At 49.9% G+C, this 18,989-nt stretch overlaps 2 protein-coding genes across 2 annotated transcripts in view; one reads left to right on the top strand and one right to left on the bottom strand.

The window, feature by feature from the left end:
* The first annotated feature begins 261 nt into the window (after positions 1-261).
* LOC135187887 (lanosterol 14-alpha demethylase) lies at positions 262-11,285 on the top strand. Its single transcript, XM_064166942.1, has 10 exons — positions 262-489; positions 1,903-2,001; positions 3,164-3,340; positions 4,331-4,457; positions 5,535-5,709; positions 6,527-6,646; positions 6,760-6,955; positions 7,481-7,576; positions 8,855-9,023; positions 10,207-11,285. The coding sequence occupies exons 1-10, from the start codon at positions 337-339 to the stop codon at positions 10,383-10,385; spliced, it is 1,491 nt and encodes a 496-aa protein (XP_064023012.1). The 5' UTR covers positions 262-336; the 3' UTR covers positions 10,386-11,285.
* Positions 11,286-12,149: 864 nt separating this feature from the next.
* AKAP9 (A-kinase anchoring protein 9) overlaps positions 12,150-18,989 on the bottom strand; it is a 102,267-nt gene continuing 95,427 nt past the window's right edge. Inside the window, 3 exon segments of the mRNA XM_064166940.1 lie at positions 12,150-12,710; positions 14,788-14,927; positions 16,076-16,151. Of these exon segments, the coding sequence (XP_064023010.1) occupies positions 12,667-12,710; positions 14,788-14,927; positions 16,076-16,151 (260 nt within the window). The 3' untranslated portion in view covers positions 12,150-12,666.

The following is an 18,989-nucleotide window of genomic DNA, read 5'->3' as shown; positions in this document are numbered from 1 at the left end:
CCCCTGCCGGAGACCGAACCCACGCCCACAGGCTCCGCGGCCCTCGCTCGCCGCCGCCGCCGCCGCCGCCGCCGCCCCTCCCGGCCGCGCCAGATGCCGAGCACCGCCCCGGGCCGGCGCCCCGCCTCCCGCCCGCCCAATGGCGCCGGCCGCAGCCCGGCAGACGCCGTCACCCCGCGCAGGGCGGGCGCCGGTTGGCTGTAGCGGCGGCAGTCGTCAGATGGGCAGAGATCGGCCCAGCGCAGCGGGGCGGGGCGGGGCGGCTGTAGACCCTGCCCCGCGGCGCTGTGCGGCTCGGTAAGACCCGCCGACGGGTCTGCGCCGGGTGCTGGGGGGATGCTGAGCCTTATGGAGGTCGGCGGGTCCTTGCTGGAGCGGGTGGCCGTTGGAAATCCCATCTCCCTGCTGCTGGCTGCCTCCGCCTTCGCGCTGAGCCTCGGTTACCTGTTCCAGCTGGGCTACCGACGACACGTCGGGTCTGATCGGAGGGTAGGCACTGGGGGACGTGCGTGGCCTCAGTCCGCCGGCGGTGGGGCCAGGGAGAGGCGATGAGGTGGGGCTGGGGATCCCCACGGACGGGCGGTCACCACGGAAAGAGCGCGGGGGAGATAGAGAGGGGTCGAGGGTCTTGGTGTCAGAGTGCGGATGGACGGAGCGGAGGAGGGCGAGCAATGGTGCTGTGTCCTCTGGCAGCCTGTCCTGGGGAGTAGAGAACTGGGCGGTAAACGCCAGGCGTGCGGGAGCTGATTCTGCCGAGCGAGCAGCCTGCTCAGCAGCCCTCCCGGGGACGCTTTCTGGCGGGGTGTTGCGCTGGCTCGGGCCAGCGTAGTGGGAGTTGGAAAGGACCTCTGGAAATCATCCAGTCCAGCCTACCAGCTGAAGCAGGTTGGCCTAGAACAGGTTGCCCGCATGACAATGTTCAGGTGGGTTTGGAATCTCTCCAGAGAAGGAGACTCCACAGCCCCTCTGGGAAGCCAGCTCTGGGGCTCTCGCACCTTCAAACAGAAGATTTTCTTTTCTTTACGTTGAAATGAAACCTCCTGGGTTACCATCTGGATTCTGATTTGTGCCCGTTGCCTCTTGTGCCGTCACTGCGCACTGCTGACAAGAGCCCAGCCCCATCCTCTTGCTCCCCACCCGTTAGCTCTTGCTGAGCATTGATCAGATCCCCTGTGATGAATCATCTCCAGGGCTCTCAGCCTTTCATCACAGAGATGCTCCAGGCCCTTCAGCACCTTCATGGCCTCTACTGGGCTCTCTCCAGTGGTTCCCTGTTCCTCTTGAACTGCGGATCCCAGAACTGGACACAGTACCCTCACCAGGGAAGAGTAGAGGGGCAGGAGCACCTCCCGCGCCCTGCTAGCCACGCTCTTCTCGATACACCCCAGGAGACCAATTGCCACCTTGGCTGTGGCTGGCTCAGGGCAGCTTGGCCACCAGCGCTCCCAGAGGTGCTTTGGTTTTCTGGAAGCAAGGGCACGCCCAGTGCTGTTTCATCAGTGCAGCTTAAAAGAAGGCTCAGAAAGCCGTTGCTGAACTGAGGTTGATGCTGTGGGGGAACTATTAACTATTTCTGCCTGCGTTCCTTCCAGCTGCAGTATCTTTATGCTTTACTTTCAGAGGCAAGTTAGCAAGTCTAAATGATCGTCATTTTATTTTAACTATTGCTGCTTTTTAAAGTGGCTTTAAATGTGTTTTCTTACTTAAAAATAATCATTGGCTTTTTCACAGAAGAGTTTAAACAAAACTGAAGTCTCTTTGCAGTGTAGCTTTTGTGTAACTATATGATTTTACTAATCTCTGAAGAAAATGAATCATAGAATCATTAATGTTGAATCTTTGATATCACCAAGTCCAACATTCTTATTCTTTATTTATTGTCCCCTTTTTTTTTTCCCTCAGAAATACCCACCTTATATTTCATCCAGCATCCCATTCCTTGGACATGCAGTTGCCTTTGGAAAAAGTCCCATTGAATTTCTGGAAAATGCTTATGACAAGGTACCACTGGATGAGCGCCTGCTAAAAATATTTAATATAGCTGTTAAATACCTTATCCAGCCCGTTCTGGACTGGGGCCTGCAGAGCAGGCTCAGATGTCTTCAGCTCTCTTTTGTGTACATTGGTGTTAGAGTGTCTTCTGAGTTCTCTCTTGTTTCAGGTTTAAAAACCATATCTGTATTTTTGAGTCATGCTTCTAGCTGAATCACAAGTTAATCAAAAGGCCATTTCCATCGCATTATTTCTTGTCTTCGCTGGGAGGTTTTAGCCTGACCCTTGAGTAATCAGTGACAGGGCTGGAATGGAGCTGACTCCTCTGTAGACAGTCTGATGAATTTTAGGGGCTAGTTTTGTACAGTAGCAGCCCAAAAGAAATGATCTAAGACAGGACAGCCTTAATTCCAATGAAATGATATGTATTGATCTGTTCCACGCTAGAGAATCATAAAATTGTTTTGGTTGGCAAAGCCCTTTGAGCTCAGCCAGCCCAACCATTCTCTGACTCTACCAAGGCCGGGGCTAAACCAAGCCCTCTGCATCGCATCTCTGCCTCTGGGAAACAGCTCCAGGGATGGGGATTTGACCACCTACCACTTAAATCTTACATTGGTTATTTTGGCAAAAGCCAAATTTAGTGTTGGATATATGCTGAAGATGACCTTTTAAATCTTATTTGCTTGCAACAGATTCATAGATTCATAGAATAGTTTTGGCTGCAGGGGACCTTGAAGATTATCCAGTTCCAACCCTGCGCCGTGGCCAAGAACACCTCCCACTAGCCCAGCTTGCTCAAGGCCTCATCCAACCTGGCCTTGAACACCTCCAAGGAGGGGCATCTTGTGTAAAACTTGTGTGTTGTTCATAGACTGCTGGAGACTTTGTGCTGGAACATCCCTGCTGTTTCTTGTAGTGTAATTGCTCTGTTATTTATTTTTCTTCACTGACTGGGTTTACAATGTGCGAGATCGCCTGCGTTTGCTGTGCTCCATACCGCTAGCAAGCACACTGAGAACAGAACTGAAATGGGATTTAAAGTGTTTACACATGTATTAAACCTCTAGAGACTTCTCAGCAGAGCGATTTACTGGAGCCTGCACACGAACAGATATACATTTAATAATTTCTCGTTCTAAATAAACTGTGGGGTCTTTTTGTCTTTTAGTACGGGCCCGTGTTCAGTTTCACTATGGTTGGCAAGACATTCACATACTTACTGGGCAGTGATGCTGCTGCTCTCCTCTTCAACAGTAAAAATGAAGATCTGAATGCAGAGGATGTCTACTCTCGCTTAACCACGCCAGTGTTTGGCAAGGGAGTTGCTTACGACGTCCCCAACGCGGTGTGTATTTTATATCCGAGTAGAAAGGCAGCATGATTTCAATTCTGTGTGGGCAGCCCTCAGCTCTTGGCTGTGCATGAGAAGGTTTGGTGTTGATACGTAGTTGTGGTACATTATCTCAGCTGGGTAATCAAGGCTGACCATACGTAGGTTGCTTTATTTACCTGCCCAGCCAGTTGTCAGTCTGAATGCTGGGTTTTGTTTGCCAAACAATCCCAAACACAGTGTGAAAATCAGTGAGTCTTTTTCCTTCCTTCCTTCACAGCATACTGCTGTCTGCAGTTTACTTTTACCTCTCAACTTCAGATCTTCCTTCTGAAAGAGTCTTAAGAGAGATAAATTTTCATTTCTGCTACGGTTTTCTCATCTAATAAAGTTTTTTTTGCCAGTAGGCATGTTAGCTATGAGTGTACAAAGATAAGGAGGAAGAGGTGAGAAGGCTGCGAAGCTCCCCACTTTCCCAGAGAGCAGTTTCCTTTCTGCTTCTGCCTGGCTTTCCCTGTCAAGGAAAGGTGGATCTCTAGACCAGATTTCTCCCAGTACTCCGTGAGAGAAGGCATGCCCTGGGGGAGAGAAAGCAAGGAGGCCACACCATGAGGAGTACAGACTGAATCCAGGCTCTGCAGGAACACGTCTGATTGCATTTGTGATTACGTATCTAAAGTGTGTTCCGTATGGCAACCCTGAATGCTTCTTGTGCCTCCAAGGATGAAGTTTAACAGACATTATTTTCTCGGTTTGGCACTGAAAGAGAGGAAAAAAATATCTACAAGGTTGGATGTTACCAAACTTTTTCTTTTCTTAGATGCTACCAAACTTTTGCTTGAAAAACAAGATGAAAGCTGGAATATAGTCTGTTATTTAAATCTGAATATCTGCCCTACCATCCTGATTTCTGTATGTTCTTCGAGTACAAATGATAAGTTGTTAACGATGTTGATCAGTGCAAGGATCATCACATTAATGTTTTTTCTGTCTTGGTTCCTCTAGGTGTTCTTGGAACAGAAGAAGATGCTCAAAAGTGGGTTAAATATTGCCCAGTTTAAACAGCACGTGACTGTGATTGAAGAAGAAACGAAGGAGTATTTCAAAGCGTGGGGAGAGAGTGGAGAGAAAAGTAAGCAGGACCAAAAGAATTTTTAACTCAGATTTTCTGGGGAGGAATGAAGGCCAAGGTTTGTTTTTTGTAAAGGATTTGCTGCAGTGTGAAATGAAAAATGACAGGGCTCAAACTGTACAGAGCATTAGGAGAGAAATGTGCAAAGTGCAGATTTTGTTTAATCAAATTTAAGGCTGCTGGAGAATGAAGCTGCTCCAGAAGATCATTGAGAGGAGTGAAGAAGTTGTCTTAATTTTTGCTTTCTGAGGCAGCTGGCAGAGAGTGTGCCTGTTGCCTGACTGAATCCTGCTCCTTCTGCACGAGTCAGCTCAGTGCAACCACCTCAGTCCCCAGGAGGAGACACTGACTTCCCAGAGCCTGCCCAGGAGCTTAGCCTGAGGAACTGTGTCTGTGAAGATGACGATGTTTAGGTTGATGGTCTAAAGTGGAATTGTTCTCTTTCCCACCTGTCTTTACCAACTGGCCTGCTATGCCTAACCCATCACTGTGGTTACAAGTCCATTGTGGCATAAACATTGCCACTGTGTCAGAAATATTTATTTACACACAGATCTTTCTCATTTGCTTTAGATAGAGTATAATAGTCATGTCATGTGCTATGTTTTACAATGAGTACTGATTATTTACTTCAGAAGCGTAGAATTTAATGCTTCTTATATACTTTAATAGAGTTAAAATTCTGTATTGTCAAATATCAATATTAATTAAAAGTGAGCAGCAAGGCTAACTGGTTCCCCATGGATTTGGATTTCCAGGTTAAATTTTATTTTATGTTCCATGTACTTGCTAAGGATTGAGCCTGTGCTGCACGGCTCAATTGGGAAGGAAGACTACCTGTCCTGGTAGAATTCCTGAGAAAATACTTTATAAAAAAGTGCTTGAAGTCAGTGATTTCACAAATTGTTTGATGAGAGTCTTGATAGGCACAGAAATTTACAATCAGGCGATCACCCTACTATTAATTTGAAATCATTCATCTGTGTCCAGTTACTTACTTTTCTCTTCTACCAAATAAAAATGAGTAAGTCTGTCCTGGCAAACATTATTGAAGGTGCATTTCAACTCTTTTCTCAGACCTGTTTGAAGCCCTTTCAGAGTTGATCATTTTGACAGCAAGTCATTGCTTGCATGGGAAGGAAATCAGAAGCCTTCTGAATACCAAGGTGGCTCAGCTCTACGCTGACTTGGACGGGGGCTTCACTCATGCTGCCTGGCTGCTACCAGGCTGGCTGCCTTTGCCCAGCTTCAGGTAACTAACAGATGAAGGAACTTCACTGCTTTATCTAAATGCCTTTGTTGTTTGGGTGTTGTTTTTTTTCCCTTCCTCTTCATATGCTGTTCTAGAGTTCTGAGGAAATCCTCAGAAGTGTCTTAGGGACTACTTCATCATAAAATTGCTAGCTTGATTAACAGCTGAGCATGAACCAGCATGTGCCAGGTGGCCAAGTAGGCTACCAGCATCCAGGCTTGGATCAGGAATAGAGTGGCCAGCAGGATCAAGGAAGTGATTTTCCCTCTGTACTCAGCACTACAGAGACCATACCTTGAGCCTTGGGTTCAGTTTTGGGGACTTTGAGGGGCTGGAGCAGGTCCAGACAAGGACGAGGAAGCTGGGAAAGGGTCTGGAGAACAGGGATGGGAAGGAGCAGCTGAGGGAGCTAGGAGTGTTCAGTGTGGAGAAGAGGAGGCTGAGGGCAAACCTCATTGCTCTCTGCAGTGTCCTGAAGCGGAGGCTGGAACCAGGTGAGGGTTGGGCTCTGCTCCCTGGGAACAAGCAATACAGTGAGAGGAAATGGCCTCAAGTTGCACCAGAGGAGGTTTAGGTTGGATATGAGAAGAAATTTCTTGACTGAAGAGGTTCTCACAGCCTGGAGCAGGCTCCCCAGATAGGTGTTTGAGTTCCCTGCTATTTCTGGACATGTTTCAAAGAGACACAGCTGTGACGCTGAGGAGTTTAGCACCAGGTTTGGCAGGGTTGGAGAATAGTTAGACTGGATCATCTTAAAGTTCGTTTCCAAACCAAACCATTCTGTGAGGTGGTTCTAATGGACTTGTTTGAATGGCAGGCGCCGAGATCGAGCGCACAGAGAGATAAAGAATATTTTCTACAAGGTCATTCAGAAACGCCGAGAGTCTGAGGAAAAGGAGGATGACATGCTCCAGACACTGCTTGATGCTGCATACAAGTAAGACACGAGTTTAAAGACTTGCCATGTAGAGAAGTTTTAGCTTTGAGCTCTCCAGAGGTCCCTTCCAGGCCCCTCCAGTCTGTGATTCTGTGATGACTCCCTCCACCTAGGGACGGCCGCCCGCTGACGGATGATGAGATTGCCGGGATGCTCATCGGGCTGCTGCTGGCAGGGCAGCACACATCCTCCACCACCAGCGCCTGGCTTGGCTTCTTCATAGCCAGGGACAAGGCCATACAGGAGCAGTGCTACACAGAGCAAAAAGCAGTCTGTGGGGATGACCTGCCACCCTTAACTTACGACCAGGTTTGTGATTGCTGCTGGGTTTTGAGACTTTTTAGGTGCTTCTGTGGAAAAACCCCACAGCTGCATGTGGGATGCAGTGATCTGGTGCAGTCTCTGTGGTAATGCTGACTACCAGTATATCTCCAACTTCTTCTTCCCAGGCAAAGCCTCACCTTGATACTGTTATTTTAATCAACGTTCGTGAAGGAAATTGCAGATCCTACAAATGTCTGTTAAAGAAATGACAGCTGTGCAGAGGAAGAAGGTCCTCCTTTCCACTGAAGGGAAGGCCTGCAGTGTGGCCTTGTGTTTTAACTAGGTGTTGGAAAATGCTCCTGAGAGATTTAGCAAACCCAGTTGAATTTGGTCAGGCATTATCTTCCTTCATTAAAGCAAGTGGAATAAAACCTGCCAGCGTAGCCTGCAAAGTGTATTTCAAGATGAGCTGCTTACTCTTTCTTTTGTTCATAAATGGTATAAAACATAATTTATTTTTGTCTTGCATAAACTCAGCTGTGTCTTGATGCATATGGTCTCTGTTTTCAGCTAAAGGATCTCAGTTTGCTGGATCGCTGTCTGAAAGAAACCTTACGGCTTAGACCACCAATCATGACCATGATGAGAATGGCCAGGACTCCCCAGGTGAGTACACGAGTTGGAGCTAACCACTTCCATAGATCAGGGCTGCAAAAGGCCCCGTGGGAGTGTACTGGAGAAGAACAACAGTGAGTGAGCAGTGCCTGCTGGCAGGGGTGAGAGTTGATGGCAGCCTGGCTTCTGCCAGTGGGAGTGGAGCTGGTGATGACTGAGAAAAGCAATTAATATCTTGAACTTGGGAGTTACTGCTTTCATCTGTAACGATTTGTGCCTGGCTTTGCAGCCCTTCAGTCTTTAGCAACCGGCACAGAGAGGGCCACCAAAATGGTCAGGGGTCAGAGCACTTCTGACAGACTGAGGGAACAGGTTTGTTCAACCTGGCGAAGGGAAGGCTCTGAGGCACCACAGGCAGCCCTCCTCAGCGAAGCTGACTCTTCCTTTTAGCTATCAGAGTTGGTCTGGTTGGAAAAGACCTTTAATATCATCAAGTCCAACTGTTCTCTGTCTCAACCAAGTCTGGTGCTAAAGCACGTACCTCAGCACCATATCTCTGCCTCTTTGAAACACCTTCAGGGATGGGGATTCAACCACTCCCCTGGCCCATCTTCAGCTGCTGTCATCCAGCACCCCCAGGTCCTTTTCTGCTGAGCAGTTTCCAGCCACTCTGCCCCCAGACTGCAGCCTTCATGAGGTTGTTGTGACCCAGCCCTTGGCCTTGTTGAATCTCATCTCGTTGGCCTCACCCCATGGATGGAGCCTGGCCAAGTCCCTCTGTAGAGCTCTCCTTCACTCCAGCAGATCAGCACTGCCTACAGCTTGGTGTCATCTGTACACTGAGGGTGGCTGAATCTTCTCACCCAGTTTATTGATAAAGCTATTAGAGAGGACTTAGCCTCACATGAGCTTAGTTTGGTGCTACCACTTAAAGAAACTTTTACTAATGACCTTCCAAAAATGTGGCTTGTGCTTAACACCATAAAGGTTGGGTAAACCTGAGAGAAAGCTTTGTACAGAGAAGGAAGAAATGTCAAATGATCTTTCACAGCAGCGTCACTCTCCTGGCAAAGATGTTCAGTCAGTGGGAAGTTCACAAACTCTTTCTGTCGCACCTCTTGTCTTAAAGCAGGTGAAAGGTTCCTGTGCCAATTTGATCTTAGTGCCCTGGGCAAGTGAAAATAATTGTTAGGCTGCGTTAATTTTTAATGAGTTGAGCCAAAAAAAATCTCTTAAAATCCAAGCCTTGTGAAGCAGCACCACAGGTAACACTTGAAGGATGGGGAACGTTCTGTGATGTGTGAGGTCTGGTGTTGTCTTCTCGTGCAGACTGTTGCAGGCTATGACATTCCCCCCGGCCATCAGGTCTGTGTGTCTCCCACTGTTAACCACAGACTGAGGGACTCCTGGGAAGATGCTCTGGACTTCAAGCCTGACCGGTACCTGCAAGAGAACCCAGCGGCTGGGGAGAAATTTGCCTATGTTCCGTTTGGGGCTGGTGAGTACAAAACCCCAGCACCCTCTTGAGTAAGCACGTGCTGGAAAACATACTGCTTGTGTCACACAGCACCTCTGCTGGAGTGGCTGAAGAGATAGAATGTATGCAGAGCATCATAGAACAGGTTGGGTTGGAAGGGACCTTGAAGATCATTCAGCTCTGACTCCCCTGCTCTGGGCAGGGACACCTCCTACTAGATCAGGTTGCTCAAGGTCTCATCCAATTTGCTTTTGAACACTACCAGACTTGGAGCCTCCACAGCTTCTCTGGGCAACCTGTTCCAGTGCCTCAGCACCCTCATGGGAAAGAATTTCCTCCCACTATCTCATCTCAGCCCAGCTTCCTTCAGTTTGAAGCCATCACCCCTCATCCTGTCACTTCACGCCTTTGTTCAAAGTTCCTCTCCAGCTCTCCTGAAGGCTCCCTTCAGGTGTTGGGAAGCTGCTCTAAGGTCTCCTCTCAGCTTCCTTTTCTCCACACTAAACACCCCCAGGGCCCTCAGCTGCTCCACCCCAGCCCTGTTCTCCAGACCCTTCCCCAGATTCCTTGCCCTCTTCAATGTCCTCCTTGGAGTGGGGGCCCCAAAACTGAACCCAGGACTCCAGGTGTGGCCTCCCCAGTGCTAAGTGCAGGGACACAATTCCTGCCCTGTTCCTGCTGGCCACACCAACGTGCTGATCCAGGCCAGGATGCTGGTGGCCTTCTTGGCCACTCTGGGGACACCCCACCTCATCTTCAGCCAGCTGTCCACAAGCAGCCCCAGGTCTTTCACTGCTGGGCAGTTTCCAGGTTACAGCTGAACTCTTATGTTGCAAATGCTGCTGTGGCGTTGGACATTAACTCTTCCTAGTGCAGCCACACCAATGCAATCTCACTCGAATTCCTCAGCCTCATGCAGTGACAGCTCACAGACCTAAGGCTTTGATGGGATTCCATAGTGGTGTACCTGCAACCTCAGAGCCTCGCCTGGTTTAGAAAGGGCGCAGGAGCAGTCGCTATGGACACGGCACTGTGGGACATGGTTTAATGGCCACGGTGGCACTGGGTTATAGGTTTGACTCAAATGATCTCAGAGGTCTTTTCCAACCAAACAATTCTATAATAGAACATTTTGAGTTGACTTGTTGTCAAAGCTGATTTAAGACCCACCTTCTCTAACTGTTTTTTGTGGCTTTCCTTCCAGGCCGTCACCGTTGCATCGGAGAGAACTTTGCTTATGTGCAGATTAAGACCATTTGGTCCACTTTGCTTCGCCTGTACGAGTTTGACCTGGTCAATGACTATTTCCCAACCATAAATTACACCACAATGATCCACACCCCCAACAACCCCATTATCAGATACAAGAGGCGGTCATTGTGAGGTGGGGAGCTAAAAATGTCACTTTAAGCTGTGTCAACTGACAGACTTTTCAATAAAACCCTGACAAAATGAGTGGCAAATAGAAACTTTGGTGCCTGCAGGTAGGAAAACAACATTTTACCAACTGCAAACACTTTGGGCATCTGTTTGCCCCTGGCCTTGAATGGTGCCGTGTGTTACTGCTTGTTCTACAGCAAGTATTTTTAAGAGGAAATCTCTCTTTTCTATTGGTGTAACACTTTTAAGGTGCATGCTAACTGTCCATGGTGAAGAAACATGTCATTTCTACAAGCTGAACTCTTGGCTTTTGAAAGATTACTTCTCATAAATTAGTTTGGGCTAGAAGGGACCTTAAAGCTTTTCTGGTTCCAACACCCCTGCCAGGGGCAGGAATGCCTCCTACTCAACCAGTTTGGTGAGGGCCCCATCCAGCCTTTGAAGTCTTCAGAGCTTCTCATTTTCCCCACATATCCTTACCTCTGTGTCCAGCTGCTGGAACTGCATCAGGGAACAGGTTCCAGAAGGAAACACAGCTTTGGTATTTCTGTTGTTGTTCGACGTGAACTAGGAATGGTCTTGGCCAAGTCGTGGAAGTGCCTGAAAGCTTAACAACACGTTCACTAAGATGGCTTTTTGGAGAGCAGCCCACCTCAATGTCTAACTTGTAAGGTGTTGAGTTCAGAAAGCCCCAGCTTCTGGCAGCAGTGCCTGAAGCAGATGTGCAAGTGGGATGATTAGTTTTGTAAATAACATTTGGTATAAAATGGTCACTGATGAAGTGGTATTGCTGAGTGCTGTCTGCCCTTGCACTGAGCCCAGCAGGGGGTCAGTGCTCTTTGCTGGTGAGAAATGGTTATGAGCTCTGCCTCACAGCAGCTTTGAATTAAATTTCTGAACAAACCTCTGTGGAAGTTTTCTGTGCCTGGCCATATCACCTCTAAAAGCTTTGAGAAGGAAAGGTGCTGGTACTGAACGTTTGTCACTATGGTCATGATACCTTGCGCTTGTCACAGCAGAGCTAGGCTGATTCTCCTCTCCCTCTGCTTTGCCCTGATGAGACCACACCTGGAATGTTGTGTCCAGTTCTGGGGTCCCCAGTTCAAGAGGGTCCAACAGAGGCTGAGGATACTGAAGGGACTGGAACATCTGTTTGATGAGGAAAGGCTGAGAGAGCTGGGACTGTTTAGCCTGGAAAAGAGCAGCCTGAGATGGGATCTGATCAATGTTTACAAGTACTTGAAGGATGGGGGCAAGAATCAAGTGCCAGGCTCTTTCCAGTGGTGTCCTGTTGATAAGGAACAACAGATATAAGCTGTTACACAGGAAGCCCTACCTCAACATAAGGAGAAACTTCTTTGGTGCGAGGGTGCTGAAGCCCTGGAGCTGGCTGCCCAGAGAGGTTGTGGAGTCTCTTCCAGAGACTTTCAAGAGCTATCTGGCTGTGTTCCTGTGTGACCTGCCCTGGGTGACCCTGCTCTGGCAGGAGGGGTTAAACTTATGATCTCCAGTGGTCCCTTCCAACCCCTGCCATTCTATGGTTCTATGTTCTAAATCCTTGTTTGTCACCGCAGCTGAGGCAGTGCAAGCTTTTCCACCCCTGTCAGATGTGACCAGGGCCTTCAGAAAGTCAGTTTGAACCTCTCCTCCCGATCTTTAGCAGCGACGTTTTGGAAGCTGTAGACAGTAATGCTGGAGCCGCTGGGAGCAGGAGGAGTGCAGGTGGGGGCACCCGTTTCAGTTGTAAGAGTGGTTCTTGATGACAGCTAAAAGCATGAAGTCATCTTTATTGCAGGACTTCTGACAAAATACCCATAAAATCCAAAACTTCTACCGTTACAAAAATAGGGCTCTACAAGTGATATTCTCTCGGCACCGCCAGTAGCAAAGAGTAAGGAGAGTTGTGGAACTTCAGTAGCCTTGCCAGAAAAAAGTGCAAGTAAACTTTGCTCAGCGTTGCTTGATTCACGGACACTGCGTCCATCTCCACACCCTCTTGATAAATACCTCATAAGTTAATCATTTAAATTAGCATTCCACAAATATACAGGTCACTCACGGGGGCTGTCTGGGGGCAGGGAGGTCGTCTTGGTGCAGTTTGTTTTTCATGAACACAAAGTGCCTATCTACACACGTGCCAGGCTGCCTGGGGGAGCTGGGTATAATCCTCTGGCTGCGTTCATCTTGGTCCCACACTTCCAGCCCATATGAAAGCACAGAAAGAGCAGAGGCTGAAGGCAAATCTGTGAACATCACTGCCAGTGATGGGGGTGGTGGGAGGCAGTTATCTTCTCACACCCAGGTGCAGCTGAGTGTATGAAGTTGAACCTGTAAGAGAAAGATTTTCAGAAGGATTACTTGGTTGGAAAGGACCACTGGAGATCATCCAGTCCAACTCCCCTGCCAGAGCAGGATCACCTAGGGCAAATCACACAGGAACACATCCACATGGGGCTTGAAAGTCTCTAGGAGACTCCTCAACTAGCTCCAGCACCCTCACACCAGAGAAGTTTCTCTTCCTCCTGGGGTGGAGCCTTCCAGGTTCCAGTTTGTGTCCACTGCCTCTTGTCCTGTCCCTCGGCACCACTGAACAGAGCCTGGCCCCTGCTTCTTGCCCTCCACCCCTCAGCTGTTTACAGACATTGATTAGAGCCCCTCTCAGGCTGCTCTTCTCCAGGCTCAACAGTCCCAGGGCTCTCAGCCCTTCCTCCCTCCTCAGACATAAGTTCCAGACCCTTCAGCATCCTCATAGGCTCTGCTGGACACTCTCCAGTGGTTTCCTGTCCCTCTTGAACCAGGGAGCCCAGAGCTGGACACAATATTCCATATGTGGCCCCACCAGGAATCACCAACAGTGTTACTTAGCTGAGTAAGGGTGAAAGATTTTACAGGGGAAATGTTTAAAAAGCAGAACTTCCTCCCAAGGTGGATTTTATGCTGAAGAAAAACTTCAACACAATAACTGAAAAACTCAGGTTTGATAAATTCCACCCCATCACAAAATTTATCACTGTCTGGGGGACAAAAATGCTGCAACTTCTGTAACCAAAGTGGCAGAAGCACCCATTGTTCTCCCCCTCCTCAGACTTCTGGGTTACATTTTTCTCCAGATAGCTTAAAATCTTAGCAGGATGCTGACTGGATCACAGAATCATAGAATGGCTTGAGTTAGGAAGGACCTTCAAGATCATCTACTTCCAACCTCCGTGACACCTCCTATTAGACCAGTTGCTCAAGGCCACATCAGGCCTGGTCTTCAACATTTCCAGGGATGAGGTGTCCACAACTTCTCTGGGCAACCTGTCCCAGTGTCTCACCATGCTCATGGGCAAGAATTGCTTCCTCATGGCTCATCTCAATCCTGCTTCTTTCAGTTTGCAGCCATCACCCCTTGTTCTTCCACTACATTGTTGTCAAAACTTCCTCTCCGCCCTCACAGTGAGGAACTTCCTCCTCACATCCAATCTAAATCCACTCTGCTCTGTTTTAAGTCCTCACTGCAGATTTGCTAGAGATCAGGGAGAGTGGAAGCGTTGCAAATAATTCCAAATCTGCAATGGAAGCACAGTTGGATGCCTCCCAGGACTATCACAGCTTTCCTCTTAATGAGCCCTTTGCTACAGGCTGCCCAGGGAGGTGGCTGAACGCCCATGCCTGGAGCTGTTTCCCAGGGGCAGAGCTGTGGTGCTGAGGGCCATGGCTTAGCCCCAGGCCTGGCAGAGTCAGAGAATGGTTGGGCTGGGAGTGAAGGGCTTTCTTTGCCAACCAAACTGTCACAGTCTTTCGTTTGAGAGTGCGACAGACTGTGACTATCTCTACTCTTGTCCTGAGGCAGAAGGGCAGTCAGACGAGGCGGAGAGGTGGCATTTATGAACATGCAGGAAAAGATCTGGCACATGTAATACAGACACGTGAGAATTCCCCCAAACCACGACCGCCAAACCCCATCCCCCATTCTCCCAATTAGGCCCAAGCAGGCCAGTATTCACTGTTGCCTGTGGCCCTGAAGGCCACGGCCTACAGGGTACTGCTTACATAATTAGGAGATAAGGACCCTTGTGGAGAGCTGGGGCGGCAGGGAGAGAAGAGCGACTTGACCTCGCTGCCTACTTCTAAAGTGTTTGCAGGATTTATGGGACTGAATCACCATACCCAGGGGTGACCAGTTTGTGCCCTGGCACAGATCCTGGTCTCTGTAGTCTTTCTAGGGAGTCTGGGATAACCTGGAACCCCTCAAACCACCAGGCGAACCCATCCTATGGCTTCCCGTATCTCAGAGCAGCCTCTTCAAAGGCTGAAAACACCTAAAATCAAAGTTGATCTGTATCTCAGAACCTGCAGAGCTTTTCTAAGCTGGAAGCATGCCTTGTGCTGTTCAGGAGCCAGGAGGAGGCTGAGCCCTTACCTGACTGCACGCTGCCCAGCCGCCGCTGCAGTGCCTCCAGACGGTGGATGTAGTCACTCAGAGCTCGCTCAGGGTCGTAGTTCTGCAGCTGATAGCAGGCAAAGGAGACTGGGGTCGAATCAGTCTGCATACTGTGGAACCTGGGGGCACAACAACACAGGTGTCTTCAAAAAGTGGTATTTCAAGCCAAAAGCACCAGCAGGCAGCAGAATCCTGTTACCAGGGACACCTGACTGACTGCATGTCCCTTAACTGACCCATCTGGTAGCCAGCACATGACACCCATTTCACCCCCCTGCCATTTACTGAACAAGCTGCCATGCTCCCTGCCCCCCAGAAACCACTGTTTTCTGATGTGGAGGTGGTTCACACCAGAGCAAAATCCCCACATGACTGCAATCTGACACTCAGTAAAGCTCAGGACTCCACAGAAACTCACCAAAGGCTGATGGTGCTCGTCAAAACCTGCCTCCAACAAAAAGCTGCTGTTTGATAGCTCTGGTATCACATCTCGGTACAGCCAGTCAGAAGGGCTTGAAGAAGCAGCAGCAGTGGAGCTACCAAAGAGCTTCCACCTGTGTGCTGGCGCCAAGGGCCTGGTAATTCCTGACAGCCCACAGTAACCAGATCACAGAATCACAGAATGGGAGGGTTGGAAGGGACCTCTGGAGACCATCAAGTCCAACCCCCATGCCACGGCAGGGTCACCCAGGGCAGGTCACATAGCAACGTGTCCAAGTCTCTGGGCAGCCTGCTCCAGGCCTCCAGCATCCTTAAAGAAGTTATTTCTCATGTTTAGATGGAACTTCTTACACTCAAGCTTGTGCCCCTTACCCCTTGTCCTGTCATTGGGCACCACTGAAAAAAGACCCTCCCCAGCCACACAGTGAGTGGCCTTGCTTTTCCCTGGCTCAGCTTCTTCTGGCCCAGCTTCTCCCTTTGGTTGAAGGCAGCTGGGGCAACTCTCCTCCACACCACACTCCACTGCCAACATGTTCACATGGTCAGCAAGCTTGAGCTCCACAGCTGTAGACAGCCATAGCTCCACGCAGTGATCCTCCACCAGTTCCAGGAACAGGACATAAATCAGACAGCAGAAGTCTGCAAGCTTTGGACTTGATCAAGTGAAAAGCAAAACATACACTGAAGGTCTGAGCTAAAATCTGATGGCAACCAACATTCCAAACCTCAGCAGTGAGCACTGATGCATTTGTTTAGTTAAACAGAGCTCCAACTAAAATGTTCTCAGGTTGGACGTGTGCAGGGATCTGGCAGAGCCATGCCTGACCTGGGTCTGCAGGACTGCCGCTGCTCTCCATAGAGATCCACGCCACCCGAGAAGGACTCCGCCCGCAGCTCGTTACCTGGAAACAGAAAAAGCAAAACTAAACAAAGCAACAACACCTCATGGACTTGACTGGAAAGCTCAAGGGTGAGTGGTCTGTTTGTTGAGATGACTCTCAAGACTGCTTCAGACAAACCCAGAGGCGAAATCCTGGCCCTGCTGGTGTTGTGAGACAACTCTCCCAGCTCAAGCAGGATCAGGTTTTGGTGCAGCTCTTGATAGACGGGAATTAGGAAAGAAGTTTCTGTCTCTCTTTACATAGACTCCTACCAAAAAGCAAACAGAAACTCAGATTTCCCAAACCTGAAGCTGTACAAAAAGAATGCCAGGACTTTGTCCTGAGGAAACAGGGTCAACAGGCTCAGCTGCTACTGCAGGGTCCTATGGTTGCTACAGTTCCCCTGTTCTTGTCCTCAGCATCCCCTGTCAGAGGTGAGGTTGCAGATCTCTGGGAAGGGACTTTCTACAAGGGCTGGTCATGACAGGAGGAGGAGATTTAAGATGGAAGAAGGCACATTGAGACTGGAGAATAGGAAGAAACTGTTGGCAGTGAGGGTGGGCGGACACTGGCACAGGTTGCCCAGGGACACTGTGGATGTCCCCTCCCTGGGGACGTTCAAGGCCAGGTTGGATAAGGACTTGAGCAAGCTGGTCTGAAAGGCCATGGAATTCAGGTTGGAAAAAAACCTTGGGAGCATCAAGTCCAACCACTAACCCTACTCTGCAAAGTTCACCCCTAAACCATATCCCTAAGCACCACACCAAAATGATCTTTAAACACATCCAGGGTTGGTGACTCAGCCACCTCCCTGGGCAGCTCATTCCAGTGCCTGACCACTCTTGCTGGGAAAAATGTTTCCTAATGTCCACCCTAAAGGTGTCCTGATGCAGCTTGAGGCCATTTCCTCTTGTTCTGTCACTAATTACCTGTGAGAAGAGACCAGCATCGACTTCTCCGCAGAGCCTCCTTTCAGAGACCTGTAGACAGCAATGAGGCCTCCCCTCAGCCTCCTCTTCTCCAAACGAAACAGCCCCAGCTCCTTCAGTTACTCCTTGCAAGATTCATTCTCTAGGCTCTTCCCCAGCTTTGTTACCCTCCTCCTCAGCACTTCCTCCAGCACCTCCACATCCCTCTTGCATTGAGGTGCCCAAAACTGGATGCAATACTTGAGGTCCCTCAGATGCTCCTCCCCAGCCCTGTTCTCCAGACCCTTCCCCAACTTCCTTGCCCTTCTCTGGACCCGCTCCAGGCCCTCGAAGTTCTTATTGGAGTGAGGGAAACCCCAGCCATAAATTTTGGAGGCTTGAGGGCTGTAGCCTCCACAACCTCTTCCAGTACCTTGCCAGCCTTGGGAAGTAATTTCCACTTAATATCTAAATCTCAGTCTAGCCACTACCTCTCGTCCTGTCACCATGCTACTTCAAACCCTGGAAGGCAGCCCTAAGGTCTCCCTGCAGCCTTCTCTTCTCCAGGCTGAACAGCCCCAACTCTCTCAGCCTGTCTCCAGAGCAGAGGTGCTCCAGCCCTCTGGTCATCTTCATGGACTCCTCTGGACCTGCTCCAACAGATCCACATCCTTCTGTGCTGGGGGCTCCAGAGCTGGCCCCAGCACTGCAGGTGGGGTCTGAGCTGAGCAGAGCAGAGGGGCAGCCCCTGCTGCACACACTGCTTTGGACGCAGCCCAGCGCAGGGTTGGTTTCTGGGCTGCCAGAGACCATTGCTGGCTCATGGTGAGCTGCTCCTCACCCAGCACCCGAGTCTTCCTCTGCACTGTTCGGTCTCCATCCTCCATTCAGCCTGGATTTGTGCCTGGGACTGCCCCGAGCCAGCTGCATGATCTTCAGTGGAGCCAAGCCACTGCAGGAGGCACACTGCTCATGCTGTTGGGAATGGGTCTGCATCCCTGGGAAAGGGAGAAGCAGCTGCAAGAGCAACTCCTGCCTCCATTCTCTGCTAACACAACCTCTCCTTCTCTGCCTTTAGCCCCGATGCTAATGGCTGGAAGGCTGTGCCCTCGTCTCTGCAGTACAACACTTCTCACTGCACCACTCGTGTGCGAGGAAAGGGATAAACAGCACACAGAGCACCAGTCTCTTCCCATGGGAACCCCATACAGCCTTAGAGAGTGATAATGACCCAAACCTCCAGCACCTCCATGTCTCTCTTGGGCACTTCCCGGTGCCCCAAAGTGAACACCACACTCTAGGTGTGGCCTCACCAGAGCAGAGTCCGAGAGGACGATCACCTCCCTGCTCCTGCTGCCAACAGCGTTTCTAATACGAGCCAGGATGCCACTGGCTTTCTTGGCCACCTGGGCACACTGCTGGCTCATATCGAGTTGCTTGTCCAGCACAACCCCCAGGTCTCTTTCTGCCAGGCACCTCTCCAGCCACACCGCCCCAAGCCTGCGGCGATGCTTGGGGTTGCTGTGGCCCAAGTGCAGGACCTGGCACTTGGCCTTGCTGAAGCTCATGCCATTGACATTGGCCATGGATCCAATCTAGCCAAGTCCCTCTGCAGAGCCTCCCTACCCTCGTGCAGATCAACTCTGCCACCTGCCTAACTTGCTGCCACCTGGGAACTCGCTGCTGACACCCTTTGTGTCTGCATCAAGATCATCAATAAAGATGTTAAACAGAAGTGGTCCCAACACTGAACCCCGAGGAGCACCACCTGTGCCTGGCTGCCAGCTGGATTTAGCTGCACTGACCACCACTCTCTGGGCCCTTTTGCCCAGCAGTGCTTCATCCAGCAGAGCTGTGCTCTTCCAAGCCATCAGCAGCCTGTTTGGCCATGAGAATTCTGCGGGGAACAGTGCCAGAGGTTTTTCCAAAGTCTAGGTAGACAATATCCACA

The sequence above is a fragment of the Pogoniulus pusillus genome, chromosome 28 (genome assembly GCF_015220805.1).
Source record: "Pogoniulus pusillus isolate bPogPus1 chromosome 28, bPogPus1.pri, whole genome shotgun sequence".
Taxonomy (NCBI): Eukaryota; Metazoa; Chordata; class Aves; order Piciformes; family Lybiidae; genus Pogoniulus; species Pogoniulus pusillus.
Note: the sequence above shows the minus strand (reverse complement) of the source record. Positions and strands in the feature narration are given on the sequence as shown.